This window comes from Pyrus communis, chromosome 1, assembly GCF_963583255.1.
Source record: "Pyrus communis chromosome 1, drPyrComm1.1, whole genome shotgun sequence".
Classification (NCBI taxonomy): domain Eukaryota; kingdom Viridiplantae; phylum Streptophyta; class Magnoliopsida; order Rosales; family Rosaceae; genus Pyrus; species Pyrus communis.
Genome location: NC_084803.1, coordinates 3,835,067 through 3,857,171, shown reverse-complemented (window position 1 = coordinate 3,857,171; position 22,105 = coordinate 3,835,067). Strand labels below are relative to the sequence as shown.

At 34.9% G+C, this 22,105-nt stretch overlaps 2 protein-coding genes and 1 non-coding gene across 4 annotated transcripts; 1 reads left to right on the top strand and 2 right to left on the bottom strand.

The window, feature by feature from the left end:
- Positions 1 to 796: 796 nt before the first annotated feature.
- LOC137720483 (small nucleolar RNA snoR138) lies at positions 797 to 950 on the bottom strand. The gene has a single exon (XR_011066526.1). It is a non-coding gene; the product is annotated as a small nucleolar RNA snoR138 (small nucleolar RNA).
- Positions 951 to 6,786: 5,836 nt separating this feature from the next.
- On the top strand, positions 6,787 to 12,579 carry LOC137744124 (CSC1-like protein RXW8). Of its 2 annotated transcripts, XM_068484000.1 has the most exons (12): positions 6,790 to 7,073; positions 7,367 to 7,797; positions 7,917 to 8,063; positions 8,246 to 8,309; positions 8,446 to 8,655; positions 8,911 to 9,096; positions 9,908 to 10,206; positions 10,367 to 10,643; positions 11,016 to 11,288; positions 11,566 to 11,799; positions 11,907 to 12,084; positions 12,177 to 12,579. In XM_068484000.1, exons 2-12 carry the CDS (start codon positions 7,520 to 7,522, stop codon positions 12,245 to 12,247), a joined length of 2,217 nt encoding a protein of 738 aa, XP_068340101.1. In that variant the 5' UTR covers positions 6,790 to 7,073; positions 7,367 to 7,519; the 3' UTR covers positions 12,248 to 12,579. The 2 variants fall into 2 exon arrangements, with proteins under 2 accessions (XP_068340092.1, XP_068340101.1); XM_068483991.1 differs by having other exon boundaries at positions 6,787 to 7,073; positions 11,907 to 12,579.
- Positions 12,580 to 19,821: 7,242 nt separating this feature from the next.
- Positions 19,822 to 21,580, bottom strand: LOC137719903 (transcription factor MYB36-like). The gene is made up of 3 exons (XM_068458893.1): positions 21,417 to 21,580; positions 21,138 to 21,267; positions 19,822 to 20,952 (listed from the first exon to the last, which is right to left on the bottom strand). Exons 1-3 carry the CDS (start codon positions 21,550 to 21,552, stop codon positions 19,953 to 19,955), a joined length of 1,266 nt encoding a protein of 421 aa, XP_068314994.1. The 5' UTR covers positions 21,553 to 21,580; the 3' UTR covers positions 19,822 to 19,952.
- Positions 21,581 to 22,105: the final 525 nt, after the last annotated feature.

The window sequence follows — 22,105 nt, the reverse complement described above, 5'->3', positions numbered from 1 at the left end:
AAAATCTCACCCAACGAGCTCTTTCAGTTTGCCCTTTCGAACCAAAGGTATAGAAGCCATTGGGCCCTGTATTCTGGGCTTCCGGTGCTCCATTCTTAGGTTTGTTGTTAATGGATATCCACTAAGTATTATCTTTTTTTAATTTTGAACAATTTTAGAGTAACTTGTTGAATTACGACTATTCAATTAAAATTTAAATAAATTTTATGAAAATTATGAGTATCCAATCAAGATTAAAATAAGTTTAAAAAAATTTACCCGTATTTGATTACTAGTTATCATTTGTTGGTGATATCTGGTGTATCCAACATTATTCATTTGCTGTTTTTTATTTGTTGTAGGCTTCATTTTTTAAGTTATTTTTTCATTATCGAATTATTCTTAAATGTTCATTATCGGATGCATATTACATCAGCAAATTTAATCCTTAAACGTTATTCTTTTTTAATTTATCATGATATAGGAAACTAATCGGGAAAATAATAATTAAAACGAGGAAGGAAAAAAATACATAACTTTCCGAAACAACCTATAGGAAGGGGATAGAAAAACATTCATCCCTAACCCTCAAACTGATTCGGGGGGCCATTCCCTTACTCTGAGAGCCTCCGCGTGAACCGAACGGCGCCGTTTCACATCCACCTTTCGGTTTCTGAGAGGCCCCTAACCTTAGAATTTTTTTTTTTTATAATTTTATAACAAATGATATTATCTATGTTTAAAAAAAAAAAAAAAAATTCACAGTTAATTACATCAAAATAATTATTTAATTATTTAATAATTAAGCGACAAATGAAAATGTTCGAAGCAAAGTTTTTGAAAAAATGAAATAGAGGATGAAGAAATAATCAGATCTTCGCCCACAAAACGGCTTCGGATCGCTGTGTGCCCCTGTCTGAACCAAACGGCATCGGATTTGCATCTCGCCTTCTGGTTATTCGGAGGGCAAAAGTAAAAAAGCAAACAAAAACTTAAAGAATATTTGGGAAGGAAGATTTGAGAATGTGTGAGGCTGCTTGGAGGACAATCGATTGAGAAATCCAAAAGTCCTCGGTCACAAAACACTGAAATTAAATTAAATTAAATCAAATTACTATCTGCCTCCTAACTAAGCCAAAATACGAAATTGAAATTGATTCATATGGCTACTCAAAGAGGCAGTGAAATGGAACATAAAAATCGGAACAAATAAGTAAATTTCAGCGCCGGAGATTGGAGGACGGCGGAGATGGAGGCGGTGGCGGCTGAGAGATACGGGGGAGTGGAAAATTCGAGAGGAGATGTTGTAGGGTTTTGAGATTATACAATGGAGGCGCAATAATCTGGTGGTGCGAAGACCGTTATAAAGAAGTATGAAGCCAGTAGAAACGTGCCACGTAGAAATAAAATATTTGTTTGGGCTTTACGTTCTTCTATAGGCTAAGGCGCCCTGGACCGATGACATAAAAATAGCCCATCAAGGCAAACCATGAGGAAGGAAATGTTCCGTAAAGCAATTACAAAGTTTTTTTTTTTTTTTTTTTTTTTTTTGTTTGGCTCACTTTTGGTTTCAAAAGTTAAAAAAATTGAAAACCAAACCGATTTATAATTTTGGGTTTTTCTTTTCTGAGGTTCGGAGTTTACATGCCCACCCATAAATCCAACTTGGTATAAGAAGAGATTTACATAAGAGCGAGAATAGTTTACTTGTATATCTATATATCTATATCTATATAAATAAATAAATATAAAGTGAGAACGCCAAATAGGTGAAACATTCAATAAACTCAATATTGCCCTTTGTTTCCTTCACAATCAAAATCCAAAAAAGTTTAGAAAATGAGGATAAAATGGTAAAACCCCAATTTCCAGAGCAACAACAACCTTATTTGGTGAAGTTGAGCATGCAACTCCGACTCGAGTTGAATAATCTCTGCAACGGAGGAACTCGGTTTTGCAAATAACTTAAAATGAACTAAAACCTTCCTCCTAATTTTCTACAGCCAACGTCTCACCACACGCCTTGAGAACAAAGGGGTACGTAAAATTAACCGCTTTCTGTCCAAAACTAAGTATTTCATGGTACAAAACCAAAAACTTGAACGGACATCCATTGCAGGCATATCCCCTGATCATGAAATTCCACAGGAACAAGTTTTTCAGTAAATTCCCATAAAAAATTTGTTGTGCTTGGGGCATTTTACCGCAATACGTAGAAAGGGGCGGTGAAGGTGATAGCGTGGAGGTTCTGGCCATTTGGTAAGGATTTGGTTTTAATGAGGGATCAGAAGATGTAATTTTTAATTCTCCCTTTACTTCAAATGTTGCAGATCCATAAGAAAGAGGTGTTTCACTTCATTGGTTTGTATATTAGCAATTTTTATATATTTGTAACCGTATGACAGGATTACAAATAGTAACGATTTCACTAAATCTCTCTGGCCTTAATTCTTTGTTGTTTTATCCTTTCTGTGTGAGATTCTATCTAATTATTTATAATCTCTGCATTCTTATTCATATGCTTATATTGATTATTATTTACTGTTATTATATTTTCTTCTTCCATATATATAAATCCAGAAGGCAAAAATTTTGAAATAACCATAATCCAAAAATACTCTTATATGATTCAGATTTAAAAAAAAAAAATTCAATTTGTAGTCTTCTAGCAAAACAAAACTACCACGTAGAGAGAAAAAAAGGTAAAAACATGGGCATAGAATGGCTATAGAGTATTTAGGGTTTTCATTTAAGTTCGTAATATGCTTTTCAATTACTGAATGATTATTGTTGAACTTAATGCCTGTTTCACTTGGAAAATCGTCATTTTGACTTTTCTCACTTTAATTCCTTTTTACTATTCATATTCCTTTTTCATTCTCATTACATGTACGTAAATGTGGATCGATTTTTAGTCATCGAAATTCGTATGTTTTGCAGGTTCTTGATCGCGGTGAGAAGATTGAGTTGTTGGTGGATAAAACTAATAATCTTCGCTCCCAAGTTAGTCCATAGTTTATGTGTATCAGAATAATATTTGATTTCTTAATAGGTGGCTTCATTCACATGGAGTTTGTTTTTAAATTGAGTTCTTACAATTGTGGCAACATAACAAAGCAGATTGCATGCGGAATGGGAAAGGGCTATATACATCAAGAAATAATAGATAACATACTATGAAGCCATAAACCCTATCAACTCCATCTTTAGCAATTTTTAATAAGATAAATTGTTCAAACAAATGTGATAAAAGTTAGTGTATTTTGTGGTACTATAAGGAAAAATATATATATATATATATATATATATATATGAATTCTTACTCTTCAACTTAATGTCATAGATTAATTGTTTAATTCATTCTCTTACATTATTATTTGATTCCTTGAAGTATTTTTATCTTTATTTTTTCCTAATTTTTTTTAATGTGCTTCCGCGCGTATAAGGAGTCTTTATTTTATCACGCATTTTACACCCAACTTAATTATATTCCAATACCCTTTATTTGTAATTGTATGTTGTATTTTATTTTTAGGACACCATATGAGAAAGAAAACAACTACCACAACACATCTTAAGAGGAGCATAGCGCTTGTGAATAAAAAAGGTCTGTTGCATGTGCGTTAGCGCGTGCAGAGAGGCTAGTACACTATAAATGTTTTTCTTTTTTCAAAAAAAAGGAGATCAGTTGATGGCTTCGTCATGGAATTTACTCTTTGATATTTTCATCTCCTCCTCTCACATTCTCTATTTTGTCTCTCTCATTCTATAAAAAATTAATATAAAATATTGACGTGGCTTAACCATGACCATTCCAATAGAAGGGGAGGGAAGATGAGGGACAAAAAGAGGGGAGAGAATCCTACTCCTTCGTCATGACAGTCTACTTTTTTGGAGGCCGAAAAGACTCACAGAGGCATTTTAAGTCTCCCCTTGACTACCATCGTTCGATTCATGAGCTAGGAATCGAAGTCATGACCTATCGTACGAAATACACAACATATGTTTTCAGGGCTGTTGTATTTTGGGTTATTCAATATCCCATAGGTTAACCAAATGAGCCCCCATAAGGCCATCTCCAACCGAAGGCTGGTCAGAGGGCTCGTTTTAGCCCTCTGGCCCTCCAATAAATTAATATTGTAATGAACAATGCATGGCCATATTTCTTACCATCTCCAATCGAGAGCCAAAGGGTCATAGGACTCGTTTTAGCCCTGTCACAAAAAACCGTCTCCAACCGATGGTCATAGGACCAAATATAATTTATTATTTAAATTTAAAAACCACAACAACTTAAATCTAAAAACTACAACTACAACAAATTAAATGTAAGATAATTAAATATTTAAAATAAAGGAAAGGAACATGCTTATGAAATGAACTACAACAACAACTATACCCATTATAATTGTCCCACATTAGCCGTGGGAGATGAATGAACAAGGAAACATGCTTATAAAATAAACACCCCAACTTTGACCAAATGACCTTTCTCGGCCCAAAAAGTCTAAACCCGTAATTAAATATTATTTAGAAATTTTTGGTCCCAAAAAAAAAATGTTAAAAAAAAAAAAAAGACGTCATCATGATGTTAGCATGTGCCCTGCCCCGGGGCTAGTTGGTTGGCCCTTTGGCCCTTTATTGTCCAGTGGGACTCATGAGCCATTTGACCTGATCCTCAGTTGGAGACAATTTTCGGACTATTTTTTACCCTCTAACCCTGTAGATCATTCAGTTGGAGATGACTTAAATCACCCCTCTTAAAATAATGGGCCCACTCTTGACCCAATTTGTTCTTAACCACAAACGAGCGGCCACTCACAGCAAACCGCGCAGAGAATAAAATTTGTGTGGTGCAGCGTCCGCATGTCCGCATACAAGACAACGAAAGTATGTCCGCATACAGCAACCCGCGACGCCGTAGGTGCTTTCTCGGTATTCTGTGGTTGTGACGAATGAAAGCTCCATGCAATACTTATCAACTTAAAATCAGAGTTGAATTTGGACCCAAAAAAAATAATAGAAGCAGAGGTGTACTGCATGCAACAGAGAGGAGTAGAGCATCGGAGAAACTCTTGGAGCATTGCCAATGCGGTAGCAAATGCGCATCTTTGTTTTAGTTTTGGAATTTAGATAGGGATTTTTCGGGGAACTCCTTTAGAATTATCATAAGTGATATAATTATGTCATGCATGGTGGAATCGTTAAGAAAGTATCAATCAAAACGAATTACTATGATCATTTTATGGTCATTTGTTTGAGTCTTAAATTGGGCAGGTATGCGATTTATAGTAGTATATGAAACTAAAAGTAGTTGAATTCACTTTCGGGGGCACCAAGACTTATGTTCAACCCAAAGTGCACGAATAAGAAAGTGAAGTCCTTTCGGTTAGAGTCCAATGAACGATCTATTTGGGTTTCATATTTGAGGATTGAGAGTTTGACAAGATGACTAATGAAAAGAAAAAGGATTTCTCTATTAACTGGGTTAAGAACAAAATTAAGAGGAAACATTACATTCATGCATCATTATAGCTTATGCTGTGCATTCTGGTTTTTGTCCTACTAATCTAAGAGCTCACGCTTTATTGACATGTGTTGAACCAAACACTTGAAGAGTAGTTGAATTTCACTAAAAGTGTAGACAAGCTTTTGTGATGTAAAATAAAAGTATTTTATTTTCTTTGTATTTTTTATTTGCATACCGGGAGCAGTGTTTAATTTTTTTCAGTGACCCACGATTATGGTGTGACAGTGTCTTAACACCGACTCCAAAAAGATGGGTGTATTCATTTGGGATCTTGAAGGATTTTATTTTATATAATTTCAAGGTATTCCAATAAGATTTTAAGTTATTATCTGAAAGTTTAGTGTATTCATAATTTTAAGAGAGAAAATTAAAATCTACCGAAATTCAAGTACATTCAATTACGATTTTATATGAGTTCATAACATTCTAGAAGTATTTAATTATAATTTATTTTAAATGACTTTTAAAAAGTTGAAAAGTTAAAGGGAATTAGATAGATTTCCTTTTTATGTATTTTAACATTTACAAATCTCATATCTCTCTCTGGGAATATGATGAAATTTACTGAAAATCAATTAAACTTCATCAAAACTCATAAATTTATAATATTCAAATTCTTCCATAAAATAAATTAGGGTAAATTACAAAAAATTATCTCAACTATTGGTCACACGACACTATTATACCTTATGTTTTAAAATTGACAATGTCATACCTCATATTTAGAATTTGGTCAAATGTTATACCTTTCGTTAGCTTGGCGTGAATTTCTCAGTTAAATACTGACGTGGCTTGATTAGGAGCCCACTTTCTATTAAAAGATATTTAAAAATATATTTTTTGTTTTTAATAATATTTTATTAATTTTTTAACTTTTATTTATTATTTTAATAATTAAAAAATATTAAATATTTTTTTGTTTTTAATAATATTTTAATAATTTTGTAATGGAAAGTGGATTCCAAATCAAACCAAGTCAGCATTTAATATTAGACCAAATTTTAAAAATGAGGTATAATAATGTCGTGACATTTATAATTGAAGTAGTTTTTTATCTTTACCCAACAAATTAATTAAAAATCCAAAAGAACCTTCGACAGTTACTTGTATCATGGACAGTTAGGCCTGGACCGTCCGTGGCTGTCCTCCACGTGTTCCACCTGTTAGGGCCGCGTATTTTTTAGTGGAAGTACAAATACATGAGACGCCACGTGGCACTCTCGAAGACGCTTTTACGGTATTTGCAAAAAATTGATTCTTCTGTCTTGGCTATGTCTCTTCTTTTCTCTCTCCCATTGATTGAAAATTGCCTGAAACATTATCTAGGGTTTCTTTTCGAGGTTTCGCCTTTTCTTCTCTCTTTATTTATTTTTTTCTATTTTTGTAAATTTTTGTTCGTGGATTTTTGTACTGTTGGAGACTGGAGTTTCTTTGAAGTCGAAGCAAAAGCGCGGCAATTAATGGCGTGCGAGTCTTAATTCCCACTTTGCCCTCGGAATTCCGGTTGATTAATTCGCTTCGATCACTTGGAGTTCTGTGCGAATTACTCGAATTGTTGATTCAGGTACTCGAATTTCCAGTTTTTTTATTTCTTGGATTTAGATTCTACTTTGTTTTGGATTTTCGAAGACTCTGAATCGCTCATCTAATTCTTAATTACTGATTATTTGTGATGAAATTTGATATATTGTTTCGAATTATTTGAGTTGAAGCAATGTGAATAAATTTGGTTTTGTACGAGTGAGAATTGAAGTTGAATTTTGGAAATTTTGGAATTTGGGATATCAATAATTGAATGATGGCGTATGGAATTTTATTTATTTATTCTGAGTTGTGTTCGAAATTTCGAATTCTTAGGCAGATCGACGGATAAGTATTGCAGCAGCTGATTTGTGTGTGTTCGGAACTTCGGATTACTGGTTGTGTTCGGCTTATGGTGTAATCGGGTGTCTCGAATTCCCTTTCTTGGGTGATGAGATACTTTGAAGATTGTAGATTTAGTGGATAGAGATGAATCTTGCAGCTCTTTTGACTTCTGCGGGGATTAATATAGCTGTGTGCGTGATACTCTTTTCGCTGTATTCTATATTGAGGAAACAACCGTGCAATGTGAATGTCTACTTTGGACGAACGGTTTTGATAACCAAAAGAAGAAGTGATCCTTTCTGCTTGGAAAGGTTTGTACCTTCTGCTAGTTGGCTAGTGAAGGCATGGAGAACAAGAGAAGAAGATTTATTGGCTGTTGGTGGCTTGGATTCAGTGGTTTTTATCAGGATGGTTATTTTTAGGTAATTAAACCCTGCCTAGATCTTTATGGTTTATGCCTGCAGAATAATAGTTTATACCTAATGTTTTTTTTTTTTAATAAGTTCAGTGCAACCTAATATTATTTTTTTTCTATTTACAGTCTTCGAATCTTTTCCATTGCTGCTGTCATATGCGTCTTTATAGTACTTCCGGTGAATTATCATGGGCAAACCAAAAATCACCCAGGAATCCCTGAAGAATCCTTGGAAGTCTTTACCATCTTGAACGTTCAAGAAGGTTCAAAGTGGTACGAGACATATATTCTTGATTATTGAAACAATTATTAAAAATTGTATCTTTTATGCACCTTTTATTTTGTTTTCTCTCAATCTTTATGAAGTTTAAATTCTGATTTAACTTTTTATGGTTATGTACACCAGGGAACTAATTTCTAATTGGTCATTTGCTTTCTGTTTTAATTCATGTCAGGCTCTGGACCCATTGTCTCGCATTGTACATTATCACTGCTTCAGCTTGTATTCTCCTATACTTTGTAAGGATTTAAAACCCATCCTCTTGTACAATATTGTATATATATTGTAAAAAGTTCTTATTCATGCTTTTTAGTTCATACATATATAAACATCCTAAGACATTGGTTTGGTGTATCTGTTGTGGTTCTTCTGTAGGAATATAAGCACATCACTAGACTGAGGCTGGCATATATTACTGGATCTTCTTTAAGTCCAAGTCATTTTACACTTGTTGTTCGTGCTATTCCATGGTCACCAGAAGAATCATATAGTGATTCAGTAAGAAAATTCTTCACAAAATATCACGCATCAAGCTACTTGTCACACCAAATGGTGTATCGAGTTGGTAAAGTTCAGAAACTGATGGTATGTATGTGGCTTGAATTATTTCAGCTGTTTCCTGAGCCACATTGTTTTATTATTGGCTTATATTGTTATAACTGCTAGCATGAGTTTCACTTAGACCAATATGTGGTTTACGATAACTATATAAACTATATGCTGGGTTTTTTTTGCGAATTGAATATAGGATCGCTGGGTTTTTCTTCCACTCATATGCATCTGTTCAATTATGTCTCATATATTCTTTAATGCAACTTTATGAAAAATCAAATTTTGCAGAGCAATGCAGGGAGGATGTGCAAAATTCTTAAGGATGTTTCTGTGGAACAGACTCATACACCAGATTTATTTCATTGTGGTATGTGTGGAGGAGCTACTGATTCTTTTAAGATACTCGCGACCGATTCAGAGAGTGTTAAAGGGAAGTCATCCCTTATCGACAATAGTTTGGGTGGAAGAAAAAAGGTCATACAAGCTCTGGCCCCAATTAATTTAATTTGCTCTGGTTTTCATCATTATTCACATTCAACTAGTGATTATGTATGCCTTGACTCTTTGCATCTGATTTGGTTCTTTAAGAATGGTTTTCTGACTATGGAGTTCTTGAAAATTATGTACATATCAGTCCTAGAATAATATTGTGTTCCTGTAAGTGTTCTTAGTATCACCATGTATTCTTGCTTCAGTAGGCTCTAGTTCTTGTTAGACAGTTGGCCAGGTATTATTGTGGCGGTTATAACACCTTAAGCATCAATTTGGACTTGAATGTTTGGAAGCAGAATTGTGTTTGGCGTGATTAATTGTATAGGCTCTTTAGTTTTTATGTTGGATGTTTTCTTATTTAGTTACTATAGTTCAAATAAAATAAAAGTAGAAATAAAAGTTGTTCAATGTTAAAGTAATATCTATGTCTGTGTTTGTGTATGTATTTATGTAAGTTAATATGTTTATTTTATGATAAAAAAACATACATGCACACAAGTAAACATGCATATCCATTTTTCCCCCTAATTATTCCATTTATGTATAGGAAAGTACAAACCTTAATCTGCGGAGTAAGTAGCTAGTAAAACAGTCCGACATGGCAGTGTCATAGACATGAGGATGAATCTTGCGTACTGTCTATTCACCGTAACAAAATGAGTGACATTTTCATTTTGTGGTTCTATTAGTTTGACTTTGTTGTCATCATTTAGGTATAAATGTTTGTCTGAGTGAGTGTAAACTTCTGTGGAATTTTCAACATTGTAGCTTAAAATATATGTCTTACATACAGGTGTGTGCTGCTGCCTTTGTCTTTTTCAAAACTCGCTATGCTGCTGTTGTTACTTCAAAGGTTCTTCAGTCTTCAAATCCCATGCATTGGGTGACAGATATGGCTCCGGAACCAAATGATGTTTATTGGTCAAACCTTTGGATACCGTATGGACAACTGTGGATCCGGAAGATAGCTACACTTCTGGCTACTATTGCTTTTATGCTTGTGTTTCTTATTCCTGTCACATTTGTTCAGGGCATGACTGCACTAAAAATTCTAGAAAAGAAATTTCCAGCTTTGAAAGGATTGCTCAAAAAGTAAGTCAATTGACACAGATACATTCTCCTTGTTACCTTAATTTTTTTGTTATGCTGTTTATCATGGATACTAGACATGGACCAATTTTTTGTGTGTACGGGGATAAAGATTCGCAATGGATTTGACCCATTTGCATGGTTGCTTTGTGCGCATGTGCAGGAAATTTATGAGCCAGGTGATAACAGGGTACCTACCAAGTGTGGTTTTAATTCTGGCTTTTTACATAGTTCCACCAGTCATGATGCTGTTTTCAACAGTGGAGGGGTGGATCTCCCGCAGTCAGAGGAAAAAGAGTGCATGCTTCAAAGTCTTATACTTCACAATCTGGAATGTCTTTTTTGTTAATGTTTTTACCGGCTCTGTTATCAGCCAGTTGAGTGTATTTTCTAGTGTGAAAGACATACCCGGGCAACTTGCCAATGCAGTTCCAGCACAGGTGATATGCCTTGATCTTTAAATTTGTTTAGAAGATCAATAGTTTTATGTTCCAGGTCTATTTGGACTGTTCCATCACTTACATCTGCCCACTGTTTTTCCTGGTCAAGTTTGAAACGGGTTACTTTGCAAGTGTCCATTAGAAATTGTCATCTCATGTAAACTTTTTCAATCAATTTTAGTTCGAATTACAGATGGTCATAATGGTTAACAAAGTGACAGTTTTGTGACCGATAATTGTTTTGACTTTTCGAGACATTACATCAGTAATAAGATGCTTATAAAAGTAGAAGTTTTCCAGCCTTTTATATCTTGGAAAGTTTAAAGCTTTATTATTGTTTTTTTAATTATGATTGTGGTCTTGAAATTTCAGGCTAAGTTCTTCATGACTTATGTTTTATCATCTGGTTGGGCAAGCTTGGCATGTGAACTCATGCAAATTTATCCTCTTCTTTGCAACTATTTCCGACGGTTCATATTACTGAAAGAAGGGTATAATGACACCCTGTCATTTCCATATCATACAGAAATTCCTAGAGTCCTGCTGTTTGGGTTCATCGGCTTCACCTGTGCTATCTTGGTTCCCCTAATATTGCCATTCTTGCTGGTTTACTTTGTACTTGCTTACTTTATATATCGAAACCAGGTGAGGACTTCTCCTATCTATCATTCCTTTTTCTGTCAGGTCTCTTTTTAGGGAGAAGAACTACCCTGCAACGGGGATGCCACTGTAGCATCCCCGGTGTAGGTAAGTTCCTCTCACATTCCGGCCATCGCGTGTGGTTTTTACTCTCATTCTTTCTAGTCGTATTTAGTTGTTGTCCTCATTTCTTAGTTATTCTCTTTTCATATTTTTTTTGTTTTTTTGTTTGGGGGCATTCAAATAATCAATCTTTTGCTAAGCGTTACGATGCCTATTTCAGATTCTCAATGTGTATATAGCAGAATACGAAAGTGGGGGACAGTTTTGGCCTATGATTCACAATACAGTCATAGTTTCATTGCTTATCATGCAAATAATTGCTCTCGGTGTCTTTGGATTAAGAAGAACACCAATTGCGTCAGGTTTCACTATTCCACTGCTTATCTTCACTCTTTTGTTTAACGAGTACTGTCGACAGCAGTTTAAACCAGTGTTCAAGAACCACGTTGCAGAGGTAGTTATTGAAAATGAACTTATGTGAACTCTTGCGCGTGCATTTATGTGTTATTTGAGACCATGTTTCTCTACTCTTTCAAATTTTGATGAGTGGATTGTTTGCAGATTCTTATTGATATGGACCAAAAGGATGAGCAATCAGGGAGGATGGAAGAGGCTTATAAACAGCTGCATTCAGCTTATTGCCAGGCCCCATTAACTCCTGATGACTCGTGCAGTTCTGGAGGCTCAACTCGCCATGAGGGGGACATCGTTCCAGATCCAGAGAATGCAAAGCCACCAGGTTTGATTCATCCAGTACTTGCGAGGGTTCCTGTTCCTGTATGCGGCATCAATGATGTAATCGCTTGGTTCTTTGTGCTTTTCTCGTTTCAGGGGAGGAACCCAGTCAAATTAATCCGTCATGGAATGTCACCTTCGCCGGTGCAGAATCTAGGGAGATCTAAAGTGAGTTTTCTTCTGGGACGTAATTGACTTGTTCTTGTATGCATGTTCAAGTTTATGGTGCCGGCTGGAACGAGATTCCTGTATCTTAAGAAGCAGGTTCTCCTTCTGACTGGAAATACCATCGGAGCGTTGTACAGATACAAGTGATACAAGTAAAACATTTTACAAAATTCCGAGAGAATTCCCAATTTCTACAGTATGAGTGCAAAGCAACTCTATCTTGTGTACAGTTGTGATATGTGCAAAGCAAATAGTTTGTATTTTAAACCAAATGTTGTCGAAAACAGTTGAAAAGTTTTATGTAATGTTAATGCAAAGTTTCGTTATTTGATTCTCGAAGCAGATTTTGAATTGCATACATGAAATTAAGATTTCACATCCATGACCACTGAAGAATCGCGATTCTCGACATCATCTTCATCTGTTTCTGTTGAAAAAACCTCTCCACAACCACAAAACTTGCAGGAACCCGCCATTTGCAACGTGCAGAAGAAACACCCTTGCCTGCATTGGGAGACCAGCAGAGACAAACTTAACAGCAGCAAAAAAGCAGCTTATACCAAATAAGTGCCTTTCGATCTCATTGGTGGCATCTCCTCTGAGCAGGGAAGCAGTTGCGGCAATGCCTCTTCCAAAACATCAGTCAAGAAGCACCCAACAAACAGACCAAATGGTATCACCAATTCATAGTTTCTGGAGGTGGAAAATATGATGTCTGATAGGAAGCAGAGATGCCCAAAGTAACAAATTACCATATAAATGCTTTTTTCCCAAGCAAAAGCAGCTGCTCCAGCGCTGTATCTGCTGCTTTTTTCCATGGAAGCTCCTTCACTGGGGCAGGTACGGCTTCCCACAGCTTTCTCCTTCACAAAAGTGCTTTTGATTTGCAGCTTCTGCTTATTTTCTTTGTTGGGTTCTCCAAACTGTGCCGTGGATGAAACTGCTTTTACACAGCTTGGGTGGAAGCTGTTTCGAATTCGGCAGGGCTTCTGATTGAATAGGTTAATCTGAAACGAAGAAAAGAAGGAAAATTGGAAATAATCATAATTAATTAATCGAAAACCTGAAAATTTCAAAGTTTTAAGTAATTGGGAATTTGGGAGAGTGAAAGAGTGAAGAATGGTACCGGAAATTTGGGGGTTGCGGACGGCGGCGACAGAATTGACGCCGGAAACGCCATTGATGGTGTCTGGCTGGTCCTGTTTTATCGCCTGAGTTTTCTCCTCATTTTGTAGGGTTAATTTATCAGCTGGTGACAAATTGGGGATTCGAATTTCCCACTGTTGTCAACGTAAAGTTCACTAGATTTTTATTTTTCTAAAATATTAATGTGGGCCGGGTTGGTTAATGTATGAGGAGTTTGGACTCATTAAAAATGTACTGGGCCTTTCATATTCTTTTAATTTTGGACCGTATGTTTAATTCACTCAATCAGTAAACTTTAATATTATTTTTTCTATGGCCTCATATCAGAACGGACTTGATTGCCTAGGGCTCGTTCGACCTTGCTTTTATAATTTAAGGAGAATGTTTTATTTTTATTTTTTTAAGGAAAAATTTTAAAATATCATATGAATTTATACATAATTTTCAATTTGTTATATAAATTAAAATTTTCAACAATTTGTCATACTAACTTTCCAAAATCATTAATTTGTCATCTAACCCTGATAATTTTTCCATTCAATATAAGTTATGTGCGAAATGTGCCTCGCACATGACTTGTGTATAGGATTATTTGGGTCATTCTAACACTTCACTTTCCTTTTATTAAGTTGTATTTGACAAAAAAAAAAAAAAAACTCTAGGGTTTCTAAAGCCATAGAAGGGCATACTACTACTTTATACTTGTTCTCAGAGATTTTGTTCACACCGATCCCTGTGAATACCCTCGAACACAAAATTTAAGTGTTTGTACTAAGGAAAAGTTAAAAAAAAAAAAAAAGATGCTAAAATGATTGAAATAATCTTGAATACAAGTCATGTGCGAGGCACATGACTTATATTAGATGGAAAACATAACAAAGTTAGGGTGAGATGACAAATTAATGATTTTGGAAAGTTGATTTGACACATTGCTTAAAATTTTAGTTTATATGACAAATTGCTTAAAATTAGTTTATATGATAAATTAATAAATGCATACAAGTTCACATGACATTTCAAAAATTTTCTCTTTTTTTTTATTAAAGCTCTAAGGGCGCGTTTGTTTGGTCTTGTTAAGTTTAATTGGAATAGACTAGCTTACTAGTTCGTGTTAGCAGGGACTTACTTTAAAGGGATTAAGTCAGACTCGTGCCGACTAAATCCTTGGCTATGTAGTCTTAGCGAGTCCACCCCCTGCGCGAATGGAGAGGATTGCTAATCTCGTCTCTAACATATGCTTTGCTTTGCCTCAAACTCGTCTTAGTTTGCTTTGCATCGTCCTCGTAGCCGATGGGCTCTGTCTTAACCCATATCCCCAAAAGACGAGATCTTTGTGAACCCAATGGTTGGTGTGGAACGCGACAAGGAGAAGTAAAGTAAATAAATAACAAAAAGGGAACTGTGGATTCTTGCACAGTACATTTTCATGTATGTTATGGCTTAAGTCCTTCCAGTAGTATAGGCCATTTGTCCTACTTTCCTCCACATTTTATCAAGTAATGGCCGGTTTGATTCCAGAATTGAATAAATCGGCAGATGAGAATATTTGTCCATCTGTAATGGGAATTACATTAGTAGGAATATAAGCCGAAACATCATAAAGAGATTCGTTGTTCCTGATCTTGCTTCACCTTAATTGTTATTTGAACAAGTAAATGTTATGTCTTGGTCCAAATGGAGATAGCATTTTCTCCGCCGATTCCTTCTAGCTAGTCGAGCCCTTCGGTCTGTCATTATACCTCGAGAAGTAGAAAGAGCTTGAGGAGGCTCATGAGCCACCCGGTGTGCTTGATATAACGATATGCAGATTTGCAGAGATCGATATCGAAATAGATTTGCAGAGATGGCCAAGTCGATTTGCAGGTGTTGGAGAAGTCGATTTATGAGGATGGCCAAGTCAATTTGCATGCGTTGGATTCGGGGTTTTTTGAAATGGAGGATTCTGAGTTTTTTTTTTTTTATTTATTTATTTATTGGATTTTAGGTTTTAATTTTTGAGTTATGGATACTGCACTAAAAGAGAAAGTTGGACGGGAGTAGAGGGAGAGGGAAGAGAAAGAGCATGAGAGAGTTTTCATGAAAAGGGAAGGAAAAAAAAAAGAAGTAAAAAAGAAAATTAATTATTTTTGTTATTTATATTATTCTACATTTTAGTACGCACTATAACACCAAATATTTTTTTTTAAGTAAGTTCAGCTTAATCTCTTAAATTAATCTAGTTTGAAATAGTCTGTTGCAATAAACACACTCTTATTACTTCATGAAATTGCTTCCACGACCCACATATATTTTCAAAATTTTATGTTAGAGGTAGTTAGGAGCACTTTGATTATCATGAATTGCTTTTAATCTTTTAAAAAACAATTATAAACAAGCTCTTAGAGCGATGATAAGGACAATAATTTATACGTTGCAAGTATCTAACAGTCATTAACAATAATTTATATGTATGCAAGTATCTAAAAGTCGTTAATTCAATTGAGTACCACAATAGCTAGCTAGACATCAACAATCCACAACAACCCATACCTGTTTAGACGATTATACTGGCACTACTCTATGATATAAAGAAGAAATTGATTGTGAAATAAAATTGTACGAAAATTAAAACAAAAACAACTAAAGTCTTACTTTTCGAGGATGAAGTACTTTTTCACTATCATTTTTTGGCAAAAAAAAAAAGTATTTATGGAAGACTAAATATTCAATAAGCACGTGTTAAATTTGCTTGCGTATGGCATTGGATAAAAGATATACAACCTAACATTTAGTTTTCATCAAACGCATAAGCATTAGCCAAGGCCAAAACCCTAGAGCAAAAATAATAAACGACAAACTGTCGCAACGCAACCAAATGAGCCAAATCAATCCGACAAGTGAACTGTATGTTAAAAAAACTATCATATGCTCTCCTTATCCTATTTCGAAACCCTAAACCAATCAAATTAGCACAACCCTAGGCGGCTCTATCTTAATTCTAATTCTAATTCTTCACCTCGTAACTGGTATATAATTTTGAATATCGCATGCAGAATCAGCACTCCAGCTCTGCAGTCTTTTTGCTATATTATTCTCTGATGAATTTCTTTTCATTTTTTAATACAAACCCTACAAACCCACTTTTTTTCTGGTCCAACAGCTGAACAACACGACAAACGTGCAAGAATTTTTCATGTTAGTGAGTGTCATTATCGTTTTATAATATTGAAAATTAATAAATATAATATTTCTTGCGGATTATTGTGAAGTAAGGATCAAATTTTTTGGATTTAAATATCTAAGGGAGGTTGATTCAGTTGATTAAATAATTAAAAAGCAGTGACACAAGTCGTCCTTTTGCTCTTGTCACTTCTAGGCCTCATTCACGTATTCATAAGTTAATATGTTTAATTAATTTTTCTTGTGTTTATTATCGTCACCAAGTTGACGGGAATTTATATGGTAACCACAAGAAGTCAAATTTTGAGATGTTGGTTTTTCTTTGAGGACTTTTCTGTTCTGTTTCTTCTTTGTTTGGGATATTCCTTTTAACTTTACAGAAAGAAATTAGATGAATAACTAGCGATTATTTTAAATTCGTATTAGCCCTCAGATCTGTTAATGTCTCCTTAATTTGCTTGCTGGAGTTTATGTATGTCCGCTTTATGTATGCTTATAATTCTAGTATACTATACTGAAAGCCAGAGAGACTGTATATCTTATGGGATATGTTTTACCTAGATCAGATATCCCACTTACGAGCTTACATTATTCCAAAAAATTAATTAATTAATAGCTCATTATTTTATATTTTTCTTTTTCTTTTTTCATAAAAAAAAAATTGTATGGTACTAGCTAGAACACAACTATGCAGTATAATTTTTCACATGTTATAATATGAGTTGAACGACTTATTTATTTATTCTTTATGATATAATACTCGTGTTCGAGAAATATATGAATTGGTTACCTTTTAAAACCGTAATGTTTTCATGATTGAGCTCATGATAATTAAGCAAATAGATGAATATGCTAGTGGAATCAACTTAAGTAAGAAGATTTTTTTAACTTTGAGTTCAATAGTTGGTCCAGATGATGGGGCCAACTAATTTGAATCGCTAGCTTGAAGAGGCAACTATACTACCAATTTCAAAATATGTCAACCGATTCTAACAAATCGTGACCATGGCTTACCAAACATTAATGCAAAATTTGCAATGTCAACAGAAAGTAAATATTGTAATCCAAAAATTGCAGTTTACAACTGTAATCGACTTTTGCACTTGTAGCAGTCAGCGAAGACCTAAGAGATAATTTGAGTCCAGATGACAATGTATTTCTTTGACCTTCCGGACCAAAGCTACAAATAACTACATAATTAAGTAATCTGGAGGCCATTTCAATTATGTTGGGCTATAGCTAGCTAGATGTTGTTTGACTTAAGATTCGAATATGGTCGATTGTCTTCGTGATTAGGGTATTTGTATTATTTTTAGTGCATTCAAGTTTGAATCCTCCCTCATTCTTTTAGTTGTGGTTTACATTAGAATTATCAATTGTAATGAAAAAGAGACTACTTATTAATGGAATACACATAATGTGTAGGTTTCATCTAGTAATAATTATGATTATGAAAAAAAACCCTAGGGACCTAGGGTTAGATTCCTAATTGTTGGAAAAAGAAAAGCAAAAGAAAAAAGTGGATTTGGAAAGTAGAAAGGAAGAGCTTGTTAGTTAACAAGAGAAGCTGGAAGCAATAAATAATTGTGGTAGTTAAACAATAAGCTAATGATCGAAGACCAAAATTAAGCAACTTACTCTGCTAATTAACATCGGCCTGCTGTATTGATCTAGAAGAAATTACTGTTAATTGATATTGATTGAATTTAATTAAAGCATGTTCATTTGACATCCATTACTCCAAGCACATGCAACTCTTTTGACTGGTGAATTGATAGTTATTGCATACCATATATGATTGGAGCTTGTTACGCAACAATCGATATCAAGAGCTTGATTTACAGTACTCAAAAAAGACCAAGTCATATATGAGCCTTTGTTATTTTCATCCTCTTTTATATAACCTACATGTAAATATGCACATATATCAGATTATGTGGAATTTTAAAGCTTACTCAGAAGTTCCTTTATTTTCTTCATTTCTGTGGAATTTTTATGGTTACGCAGGAGGGTTTCGAACCCTATATCTCTAGCTTATTCATACTCATTACCCTACCCACCCATACCATTAACTCTAGTATAAACTCAGTAAAAATAATACTCAAAACACCAATGGCATTGCTTTGCCTATAGCTAGCAATATAACAAAAACTTTGAATCAGTTATCTCTGGAAGTGTGGATGTATTGATAGGTGCAGATGAATTGTTCTTCTGTTATTATTATTTTTTTTTTTCTGAAGAAGATGCATTGTTCTCTAGATCTCAGTCAACATTGTTGGCTATACATTTTGTGTATATATCTAGTTAAGGTTGAGTATTGCATGCACCTATATACACTAATAAATACTGAATAGGGTTTACTACTTCGTCAATATTCAAATGTAACAAAAAAATTGCTTAATCAGAAATAGAAATTCAAACAAGAATATATATGCAATTATGTACACATCTAGATGATGTGAATCATCAACTAGGTCAAAAGCTAAACCAAATGTTTTGTGTGGTCAGACTTAAAATGTTTTGTGTGTTCAGACTTCAGAGAGAGGGGGAGAGAGAGAGAGAGAGAGAGAGAGAGAGAGAGAGAGAGAGAGAGAGAGAGAGAGAGAGAGAGAGAGAGAGAGAGGGGATGATCCATGCATGTATTCAAATAGAAAGTCTTACAAACTGAAGCACCATACCTTACGAGTATTAATTACTAAATTTTTTTATAATACTTGAAAGTTAAAACTGTTATATAACAGTAATAAAGCTGACAGTCTTAAAAGTTTAAATCATACAAAAAGTATGAAGGTCTGAAAGACATATTATTCTTACAAAGCATGTGTGTCATTCAGAACTGATTAGTGTTCAAAACTCTCTCTCTCTTCCCAAACTGAAGACATTAGTTTTCGAGCCTTACTACCTTGATTTCATAATCCTGGAATGCTTATTCATAAAACTTGTTCCAAGAAACTGCTTTCCTATCTTGGTTTCCAGTGAACATGCATTTTTACCAACATATATAAGTATAAATTAATAACCACGCTGGCAAGTGGCAACAAATACATACCCTTTTCCCCTATTCGTAAATTTCTTTGAAGAAATGCTGATCTCCACCATCTAAAATCAACTGGAACAACACACTGAAACATGCATGTTCTTTCAGTCAGAGAAAAAGCTTCACAGTACTTGACAAATCAAATTTGCCCCTAGTAGCTAGTAGGGCTTCAAACTCTGCTAATTATACACCAACGAAGAAATTCAGTCTGAAAATTAACAGAATATAGAAGAAGAAAGAAACAAACATATCATTTAATGAGTTCATTATTAGGGTTTCCCTATTTGGCGCAAAACATCACCGATCCCCCTATTGCTACCAAATATTAACATAACATTAATTGCATGTACACGATGATCATCTTATAATGGGGCCCCAGGGTAACTACTCATCAACTGGTCGTTGGCGAAAGCACATTCTTGGACGGGTGCGGCCGGCATCAGTCGGTCCATGCCGGCATTATAGTCGTCTGAGGAGGAGGCCACAGGAGGACATCCCAGCATCTCACCCCACCCAATACTTTCTCCATAACTACTAATAATTCTATTATTCATAATCATCATCTCATCGCCATACAAGAACTCCATCCCATCAAATCTCTGTTGGTTGTCAGTGTTGTTGTTGTTGTACACCGCCATGTCCTTTAGATGATCAGTCACATAATTACCACCTTGCCCTTGAAACATATTATGCATTATACCATTACCAGCTCCATCAATATTATCCGTGTTGACCATGTAATGTGTTTGTGCAAATTGATGAGGGCTAATGACATCAATGTTGCTTAAGGCCACAGGAGCAGAAGAATTGTTGAGAGCATGAATCCCATGTCGAGGAACTAATAGACTTTGCATGTTCTTTCCAGAATAGTGCTCATCCATTTGATGAGTAGGAGTAACAGCAGTAGCGGCATAGGGAATGTTATTATTATCATCAAGAACTTGATAGGTTGGTTGAATATCGGTGGAGCTATCTTGGGTAGCTTGATTAGTATCATGATTATGATTAATATCAGAACTAAACCTCCCTCCAAGCTTGATGAGCAACTTTCTGATAGAAGCATGGTCATTAAAGCAAGGCTGTTGTTGTTGTTGTGGTAGTACTGTGGGTGCTGCAAGCACTGGAAGCTCCGGCCAGTAAGAGTTTTGACCGTCTGCGGCCAGAATGGCAGAATGGGAGTTACTGTTTCCCCCAACAGCGCCTGACCTTTTGATGATGTCTTGTTTAACTAGGCCCGATTTACGAGCCAGCTGATGTTCTTTCCGCTGTCTACCAAGAAGCTTTTTCTTCAGCCTTGTGTTCCAGTAGTTCTTTATATCATTGTCAGTTCTTCCTGGCAGTTGTGCTGCAATTATAGACCACCTACATATACACATACATACATAATCTATACTTATGAAATAATCAAATAATTAATTACCCTAGCTAGGAACTAAATTACACTAATTTACATGTAGATGTGTAATTGATATTGTGGTTATATTTATATATGCTTTTTTTCATTTTATAAAAGCGATATTCAACGCTAAATTCATGTATGTGTCTACCTGCTCCCAATACTTATGTAGAGGCTGCAAATTATGTTGTCTTCTTCTTCAGAAAACCCTCCATGCTTGATATTTGGGCGGAGATAATTTAACCATCTAAGCCGGCAGCTCTTCCCACACCTCTTAAGCCCTAAATCATCCATCAGAGAATTAAATCAGCAAAAACCTAATTCCATCTAATTTATACAGCTGGTAACTTCTAACTAATTAATTTGATATAGATTAACCAGGACACTAATTTGAGGAAGAGGAAGACGAAGAAGGTTGAGATCTGCATACCGATCTTTTGTGGCAAAGCGATCCAGTTACCGCCGGTGCCATGTTGCTCGATGTAAGACTTGAGCTTGGCATCTTCTTCAGGTGACCATGGACCTCTCTTCACGTTGGCTTTATCACAGCAAGGAGCTCTCCCCATCTTTACTTTCTTGTTGGAATCTAATTGAGCTAAGATAGCTACCTTGATATACTATAGGATAAACAATATTCCACATTTATATAGTAATAGTAACAACTTTTTAGAGAGAGAAGTTTTTGAGAAATTTGTGTATCCGGAACACTGTCATGTATTGTTATTGGTTCTTTCACATTATAATATATGTATTTTTTTGTTAGTAAACTTTAAAAGTAACATGTATTAATCATATCCTCTATTCATATAATAATACATAAAATTATACATCACGTAACATGTGTTTCTGATACACATAAATTTTGAGAGAGAGAGAGAGAGAGTAAATTGATTAATTGTAAATTGTGATGAAAAGGGATAAGCATGGTTCCCGGAACGGGGCCAAGTGGAATTAAAAAAGGGTGTGGCTAAAAGAAGTGTGCTTCAATAGAAAATTGGAGGAAAATGAGTGTGCCAGAATGGAAGCAGGAATTTTCTTCTTGTCTTTCTTAGTCTGGAATCACCTTTTTTTTGTATGATCATCAGTTTGCTGATTTTCTTGGAACTACAATTCCAATAA

Bases quoted from the DNA above. Each gene is read 5' to 3' on its own strand.
- LOC137744124 (XM_068483991.1), top strand. From the start codon at position 7,520: ATGAATCTTGCAGCTCTTTTGACTTCTGCGGGGATTAATATAGCTGTG. The intron at 10,644-11,015 runs GTGATATGCCTT...TTGAAATTTCAG, and splicing joins CCAATGCAGTTCCAGCACAG to GCTAAGTTCTTCATGACTTA. The intron at 11,800-11,906 runs GTAGTTATTGAA...GATTGTTTGCAG, and splicing joins TCAAGAACCACGTTGCAGAG to ATTCTTATTGATATGGACCA.
- LOC137719903 (XM_068458893.1), bottom strand. From the start codon at position 21,552: ATGGGGAGAGCTCCTTGCTGTGATAAAGCCAACGTGAAGAGAGGTCCA. The intron at 21,268-21,416 runs GTATGCAGATCT...TGGATGATTTAG, and splicing joins CGCTTTGCCACAAAAGATCG to GGCTTAAGAGGTGTGGGAAG. The intron at 20,953-21,137 runs GTAGACACATAC...GTGTATATGTAG, and splicing joins TACATAAGTATTGGGAGCAG to GTGGTCTATAATTGCAGCAC.